Source organism: Anoplophora glabripennis, unplaced genomic scaffold (assembly GCF_000390285.2).
Source record: "Anoplophora glabripennis isolate ALB-LARVAE unplaced genomic scaffold, Agla_2.0 scaffold971, whole genome shotgun sequence".
NCBI lineage: Eukaryota > Metazoa > Arthropoda > Insecta > Coleoptera > Cerambycidae > Anoplophora > Anoplophora glabripennis.
The window spans coordinates 7,829-16,654 of NW_019417049.1; the positions used below are offsets into that span (position 1 = coordinate 7,829).

General features: G+C 30.3%; 1 protein-coding gene across 1 annotated transcript; it reads right to left on the reverse strand.

Annotated features, from left to right (window-relative positions):
- Window positions 1-209: 209 nt before the first annotated feature.
- Window positions 210-7,270, reverse strand: LOC108913354. Its single transcript, XM_018718901.1, has 3 exons — window positions 6,933-7,270; window positions 2,306-2,416; window positions 210-2,121 (listed from the first exon to the last, which is right to left on the reverse strand). Exons 1-3 carry the CDS (start codon window positions 7,050-7,052, stop codon window positions 289-291), a joined length of 2,064 nt encoding a protein of 687 aa, XP_018574417.1. The 5' UTR covers window positions 7,053-7,270; the 3' UTR covers window positions 210-288.
- Window positions 7,271-8,826: the final 1,556 nt, after the last annotated feature.

Here is an 8,826-nt window from a genome sequence, read left to right on the forward strand (position 1 = left end):
ATGTTTTTTACTCGCCAATACTAATTTTTGGCTAGATATAAGCATAACATCAATGGCGTCAAGGTTGAGGCAAATAATATAGAAATACTATAGAAATAAAAATTGTGCGTAAACATAACGGAAAAACAAAATCAATATTCATATTAAAAACATTTTATTTATACATATGTTGTAATATTTAACAATAAATGAATATATTAGTTTCTTTAATAGCTTTAATAAGTAGAAATCTATAAACTTTATAAACAAACCTTTAAGTTAAGCGCAGTAGTGAAAGGCTCAATTAATTTATCTTTTATTTGATGCATCGTTTACTACTTTGGAAAACGAATCACCGTCTTCAGCTCTCGACTTTATATTTATGGGTATTAGTTCATTCCAAAGGGACAATTTCTTAGTCGGGTTGGATTTAAGGCTATAATCATACGTTACATTAAATTTTCCAGGCTCTACTTTCACCGGTATGTTATACATAAACATGTATGGGAGCAAATTCTTTAATACAGCTTCGTTGGTTTCAGTTACACTAATATGGCAATTTGTGAGTAATTCTGTTTGGGTTTCTATCTCCTTCGAAGGCCGAGGAAATGTAGTCAATAAATTCTTCAACAATTCGTTTTTGGACGTCTTTAAATTTAGATTAGTAAAAACATTGCTGGATATATTAGCTATTATAGGAAGTTGTTCTTTATCGCTTACTGAAAAAGGTAGATCTTCATCGTCTGATAAAATTTCTATGATACTTAGTCTTTCAGGTGGGAGATCTTTAAAAAGTGTCTCTTTGATAGAACTGTTGTTTGAATTCTTTTCACGGTGTGTCATATACATATTTTTAAGTGGCGAAAATCCAGCAAATGCTTCCGAATAAGTTTGTCTGATAATTCTATTGTAATCAATTTTTACCAAGCTAACATATGGCAGATCGCTCATCATTTTTCTAATTAAGCACACGTTTTCTATATGACGCTTTTTGTTTTCTAAACTGCGGAAACGGACTTTACAGAACTGACACCGCATGTGCTTGTTTTGGTGCTTTTTCAATTCATATTTGTTGTACAGCACCGAGTTGCAGATCTGGCAAACAAACAAAGGGACAGATCTACCTACGCTAGTTAATGACACATGTTCATCGTTTTCATTTAACTGATTTTCATTTCTGTTAGCCAAGTTTTTGTTAGGACTGCTAATTTGCAAGTCAACTTTATCATTTGCTATTTTTATTGGTTGAACAATCATTTTTTCCTTCAAGGCACAGTATTTCTCATCTACTTTTTTACTGTCATTTTGAAATTTTTTTAGAGTACTTTTAGAAAATATCCCGACATCTACAGATTTTTTATTTGAACAATTTGCAGCTGCTATAAGTTTTTGTCTTCTTGTGGTTAGGCTACAATAAACTTCAGTTTCGTTTAAAAAGGTTTTTTTACAATAGTGTGTTTCTTGTTGACATTTTTCAGTTACAAGTCTTCTTTTTTTGCTAGGTATAGTAATACATGTATCAGTGCAATGCACTGTTTTTAAGTGTGGCTTTTCAACTGCTTCTGTTGACGGGCTTTCTATTAGCTTTCTTTTCACATTAGAATGAATAGTAGATTTATTATTCCTCTTTACTGGACTTTTATTAGGAGTTTTACAAACTTCACTTCTATTATTTTCTATTTCGTTAAAATTAGTAGCACTTTTATAATGTTGCTTAGTTTTAATAGGTTCATTAATTTTGGTTATCTTAATTACTTTTGGTAGAGTCAATATCTTCTTTTGCTTAGGAAATTTTTGAATTTTACTAAATTTCGTTGGTTTTATAGAACGTTTTACAGAATCCAATGCGTTCTTTACGTGAATGTTAAAGTTTAATTTAAGTCTTTTGAAGTAATTCTCTACTTGGTTTATTTCCATCTGTACAATAGGCGCAACATCCGAAGTTAAGCAGTCTTTAGGCAGTTTAATTTTTGGATATGTGCGAGACAATTTGATTACGCTCGGGTGTAGTTCGTAAACCGATGTTTTCATAAAGTCAGGTTCGATTTTTGGTAACTCTTCGCTTTTTAAAACACCTTTAATAGAAACTTCAGTATTTGGAATGTAATATTTTTTATCAACCAAAAAATCCATGCACAGATTCTAAAAAACAAAAACTTTCAGATAAAATTTTAAATAGAAAGTCACATTACGTTTGTCATTAATTTTTCAAACGGATGATGTACCTTAAAAATATAAGAAACAATATTAAATTTTCTTTCTTATATTTAGATGACAATTCAATTAATTTAATCTTATATCTAGCAATATCAGGAAATGTTGTTACCTTCAAATGTTTGTCGGCTTTCAAACACTGGCTTCTGAACTGGAAAATTTGAATACTGAATTGGTAGCATTTTCCACAAACCTTCTGGGAGATAATATCTTTAGTATGGATCTGGAATAATAATAATAAACATAAAGTCCCTAGAATGACCAAGTAGCGCAATCGATTGTGTTCGTTTGGCCCAAAATGTCTGTTGGAAATATGTCAATGTGTGCTATTTATATAAAAAAAACTGTCGAAATTGTTGTAGTACTTTAAGTTAAAATATTGAGATATTACGTAATAAACTGTTCAAAACGTGAAAATTATACAGAGCCTTCATAAATGATTACAAGCCACATGACCAGTAATTTTGTTTTGAACAGTAATTTCCTTCTTGTTGGCAATTAAATTTCGTTAAAATTAAAATAATAAAATCAAGGTTACATTAAAACAAAACATTCCGTTTCACCGGCTGTCATTGGTGTAACTTTTCACGAGATTCTATTCAACTAATCAGCGATTGCATTATCTCGAGCGTAAACGTATCGGTTTGTTATTGTTCATTGTAAACGAATCATTAATATTGGTGACGCCAAGATATAGGGAATTTTCGTTACCGATACCAGCCCTGCAATGTTGGTTGCCTAAGCTCAGCGTCACGCGCCTTGTAAACATTTATGAAGGATCTGTATTTCAAGATTTACAATTGGGATTTTGCAACAAAATGCAATTTCAACTTAAAATTTTTAAACGACTGAATTTTTTATACTTACGAGTATTCAATACTTTTAGTTTTATTGTACAATTTTATTTTGATAATGTGAATTAAATTATGAGTAGAGCCGTCACAATCGGCCCGCTAGCCATTGACACCGTCGGTCAGCCACGTGAGCTGCCTAGCTGTCGGTTTAGTCGCCGATTTCCCTGTAATCAAACGATTTCTTTTACGGTTTAGTTGTCTTTTGATGCATGATTGTATGTAATTATGTCGAGCGCAGTCAGTGCTAAAAAACAGCAAACAATTCATACTATAACGACTAAAAAAAAACAAATTTACCGGTAAGTAGCTATAAAATTATTAACAAAAACTATTCAGGTGGAAAACAAAACAGATATATTTTTTGAAATAGAAACGAATTTTATGAAAGTAATGGAAAATATCTAAAAATACCTATTTACGCTGCTCCTTTCGTTTAAATGTTTGATGTTTTAATTTTTTATAAAATTAATAAAAAAGCAAGGAGTAATAAATTATGTCCTCAGGACAGTAACATATCTTTATCAGTAGTAAATTTATCTAACAAAGCAGCACTCAACACGTGTTATTTCAAGAGCATGAGGTCATAGGAAAAGTAAAGTAACGAACAATACTTTCTTTTACTAAAAAATATAAACAATAATGTAATTCAGTATATACATACTTGTATATGTATAAAAACGTTTAAAATAAATATTAAATAATAAGTACATCTTAAACAGTGCATAACACATGTATAAAAAAAAAACTGGCGAAAACCATCAGACTCAATTTATGTTTGATTTAATCTTCATACTGATTGCATGTATGTACCATTTGATGTAGTAGAACATTTCATTCCTTCTGAAATAAATACAACCCCGAGAGGAAATTATATTGTTCACATTATTTTATGTTAATGATCCGCACGCCTTTGCCTTTGGTGCGCGGCCAATTATGACAGCTCTAATTATGAGTACAACTTGATTTTTCTTTACCAATAATTATTGATACAAATATTCAAATTTATTGTGATTTCATAGTTAAGCATTATAAATATATTTATCCATTTATTTATAAAACAAAAACTTATCAAATAAAGTAAAAAAATTGGTGTAAATTTCTTTTGGTCTTTGTAAAATAACTATTCAAGACAATAAAAAACATACATTATTTTTAATGTACCTACAAATAATGTAAAGTTACAAAACACTAATAGGCAACCAATCAAACATTTGTATTTGTAGTTCCATCCAATCTTCCTTACGGACAACTAAAGTTAGCGCTTATATACACCTATTTACCTAAAATAAAAAATTAGAGTATATCCGGTGAAGTCAGTTATTTTAAATGAGACTAATGAAGCTTGTTCAATGATTTCATTTAGATAAAAAAATATTGATATACTTAGGTATTTTCGAAATATATAGCTCTTAGTACCTACCTAGAAAGAACCTAATATGTATTCTATTTCCAATTAAAAATTTTTATTTATAATTTTGCAGCCGCGGCACTCTGATTGGCAACGAAACCCTGTCTGGCTTCTCCTAGACTTTAGTGCACGTGCAAATTAGAAGGTTACTGACCCAGCCACAGGTTAGCCTGGGTCGGAAACACGTACCAAGTTGTTTATTTGTCTCCGTCCGATTGTTTTTTATATTCTATTATTTACAGTCAATATTTAAATACTAAATACATTTCACCCTCTCTTTATAATTTATCTAGTGAGTGTTGGTTTTTTATGTCATTATTTCTGTAATGAAATTGAAATGGTTATGAAATGAAATTTAAATTATTTGAACTCTTGGAGTTTTGTATCTTCAATATTAAATGTTACTTAAAGTGAAACAGAGCTAATTTCTTTGCAGCCATAATAGTCACATTTGGTCAGATGAAAACCCGCACACTACTCGTCTGTTTAGCTTTGAGAGGAGATTCGGTGTCAATGTATGTGCACGAGTAAATGGCGATCGTTTAATTGGGCCGCATTTTCTACCTGAACATCTGAATGGGCCGCGTTACTTTCAATTTTTAGTAGAAGGCTTACAGCAAATTAAAAAATTAACACTATGATGTTAATAAAAACTGATTTTTGGCAAGGCATGCTCAGACCTCGAGGTTCTTGCTGGGCAACAATAACAATTTAATATGTTGATTGCATAATTATAAAAAATAATTTATAGCATTTTAAATTATTATTGGCTGATGTTTATTTATTGTCTTTATGAGCGAAAATATATAAATATGGCAACGTTGCATGTAGGGTGCCTAGTTCATATCGTAGCCGTGCGTAAATTGTGAATAACCGGCTGACGTCAGCCGGTCAGTAACAGTCTGAAAAGGGGGTTAAATAATGATTTGAAAATATTTTTTTTCAGCTTAAATATGCATTAAAAATTTTTTAATCACACCATCGCATTATACTCATTTTTCTCTATCTGCTCTTAAAATTAATGACATTATGACTGGATCACCCTGTATACAAATTATTATAATTTTTTACTTTTAACAGAAAACTTTTTTAGGGACGCCTATGAAACTCATTAAATTTGATTGCTCGTTTTTTTTTATACAAGTTCAACTGACTTCGGAAAGACTATACACGAAGACATGAAGTCGTGAGGAGGTTGGACAATTGTAATGCATCAAATCTGCTGTCAAATAACTCCATGAATCTATATTATTTATAAGTTCTTCACAAATTAGAAAATGTCCTAATTTTCGTGAATTTCTTCATGAAGTTACGAAGTAGCAACAAAAATATTGAGGTTAAGTTATTTGTTTACATAATTATGTACTTTAGCACGATTTTTTAAAGAGTGATACATGAGCTGATAAATTACGATTACGGTTTGTTTCCATGTTATCTAATTAAAAAAATAACTAATTCTTGAAAATATATTCATTTTCATTTGTCTATATTTACTATGACTTGCCTGGAAAGTTGGTAGTAGCACTAGTAGCTGTTTTTACTTCAATGAAATTCAGTTTAAAACAATGTAAAATCAAACCCTCTATGAATAAATTGATGAATACATTCACAATGTAAAACAGGTATACTAAAACTTTATTTTTAACAATGTTAAAACAATGTTGGGTATATAACGTAACTGTATAGACATATTGTAGATGTTATGCGAATATCAGTAAATATTTCTAAAAATGCTAAATATTACTTTGAAAGTGAAAGATCACAAGATATTATGTGACATTATTTTATAATACTTTACAGAAGATTTTTAGTTCAAGGTTTTACTTTACTTTGTACGTTTGTAGATACAAATGTAAACGGCAAAATTTTTGAAATTTCCGTTACATCGATGCTTCCCACCTATACAAATAGCTTATTATGATTTAAATTCGTGATTTTTTTTCTAGAAAGCAACGTTGGACAAACCCAAAAGCTCAACTATCTTAATTTTCAATTTTTTGCACACTACTGCCGCGTAAAGTGAATTTTCCTCTTCGGACATTTTGAATTCAACTGCAGATTTAATAAATATTATTAGTTGGGTGGACGTCCCAAAAGTTATATAAAAATGTTAATAAATAAAATAACAAAATATTAACCGAACATGAAATCAAAGAATATTTAACATGTAAATATATTACTACACTCTACTTTGAGGCTGTCAATTTATTCTTATTTTTTACGTATATCATTTCCATTTTTTTTTAATTTCAATCTATAACTAAAAGAACATTATCTATTTGATTCAGCAGTAGACACATTGCACTTTCTATAGCAAGTTAAAAACATTTTAGCTATAAATACTTTCAACAAACGGTAGAAATTCGAGAAACTGCAATTTACTGAGCAGAATTACTGAATAGCCTATAATTATTGAAATGACCTCGTATAGGTAGAAAGAAGTGTCTAACCTGAAAGAAAATTTAATCAAAACCTACCTCGATACCCGTCGTGATGGCAATAACGTCCTTCATATTCAGTTTCTTATTCTTCTCGTCAAATATATATACTAAATCGTCTGTGGCTAAGCACAATCTACATATATTTTGCACTGCCATAGCCGTTCACAAACTCAGTCACAAAATGTCTACGTCACGATCTACAAGTGTACGCCTACGGTTTCTATCAAAGGTGTTGGTGCCGTTGGTTGGTGGAATCGTTAGAAACCAAGCGTTCTGCTCAGAAAATTATTTTAAATAACTGTTTGGTTTTAATTTACTGTTAGTAGGTACTGTTACACTTTACACTGCTTATATTACAGCTCTCTCGTCTACCGCATTACTGTTGGCTTGGCAGTTTGTGATGATTAAGCTAGCTAAGCTCTGTAATCGTTTAGGAATATTTAAGCGGCGGTATTGGCAGTTTGAAAGGAGTGGGAGTTTTAAATAATGAACAAAGATGCTTAGAAATATACTTCCTAATGTATTTATTCATATTTAATTTAATAGAAATTTTAAGTCAAAACCATAAATTTAATGATTTACATATATTTAATAGTTCAGGTACATGTACAGTATGTATCGTCCACGGTTAGAGTAAAAAAAAGGAAAAACTTTTTTATTTTACATTTTACGAAAAAAAAAACACCTTTGATAAAAAGTTTTGTTGTATGCGGTTATGGGAAAATTGATATTTCATTTCATATACGGGGTGTCCAAAAAAATAAAAAATGATAAGAGTAAACTACCTTCAATTTTGCTCTTCCGAAAATGTGTCACTAATACCTGTTTTACATTGACAATTTATTCATCAATGTAGTTCTTCTAGACGAAGTTCTTCATCAATTAATTCACGAATTTATTGGTAAACAGTGTGGTTTTACACTGCTACAGACTTTGTCAAGTTTTTTGACGTATGAATCAGTTCTACCAATGAATCAAAGAAACAAATAAATTTCAAAAATGTCACCTTTCCACTCATAATTCTAGTGATACAACAGCGGTACCGTTCTGACAGATATTATTATATAAATATTAGTTTTTGTAAATAACAAAAATTAGTAAAAACAATGCAAAACTAACACGACGCCACACAATTATTTACATATTCCAATAATATAACCTCATTACTGATCTGAGGCTGGAAATCCGTTGGGTTTGGTACTTCTGAACTTCACGGAGAAATTGACGAAATTTAGAACATGCTCTAATTCCTCAAGAACTTGATAAATAAATTGATGAAGTTATTTGACAGCTGATTTAGTGCATTACACTTGTTCAATTTCTTGATGAAGCGACTTCATCAATTAATTGATCATTCGATGGGATTTGGGAGCAAGTTTTATCTAAAATTCTAAAATTGATAAGCATTATGATTTGTTTTTTTATTATAAGTAATTGTGTTCTGCTAAAAAACTACCTCAAGTTTTTGCGGGTTTTTGATCCGATACTTAGTAACTTAACCGAGATAGATTAGTTAAAACTGCCATACCCTGAGAAACGTTTTGTATGGGTAGGTACCTATCTGAAACGAAAAGAGATTGTAAGCTGAAATTTACTCTATCGTTTTTTTTCGCTCTAAAATCGGGATTTGCAAGCATATAATATCGGTTTTTATCTTCTCTATTTTCTTCATTATCTTCTTTATTTTCGTTGTTAAAGATAAATAGTATGAGCTAGTATGAGGAAATTTTCTTGTGATTTCGAAACTGTATCTAAACGATTGAATACCTATTATACATTTCAGAAATATAAGTCAAACATAATTTTTTTTGACAGAACACTGAGAATTATAAATTTGGATAGAGGGCTTCCTTAATATTATAATAAGGTTTCAAAGGTCTATTTGGAATAATAACACAGATATGGCAAAAAGAACTTATAAGTTTATCGT

Excerpts from the sequence above, each read along its gene's own strand:
- LOC108913354 (XM_018718901.1), bottom strand. The coding sequence starts at position 7,052 with ATGGCAGTGCAAAATATATGTAGATTGTGCTTAGCCACAGACGATTTA. Across the intron at positions 2,417-6,932 it reads CCATCACGACGGGTATCGAG|ATCCATACTAAAGATATTAT; the intron begins GTAGGTTTTGAT and ends TTATTATTCCAG. Across the intron at positions 2,122-2,305 it reads AAGCCGACAAACATTTGAAG|AATCTGTGCATGGATTTTTT; the intron begins GTAACAACATTT and ends TTTGTTTTTTAG.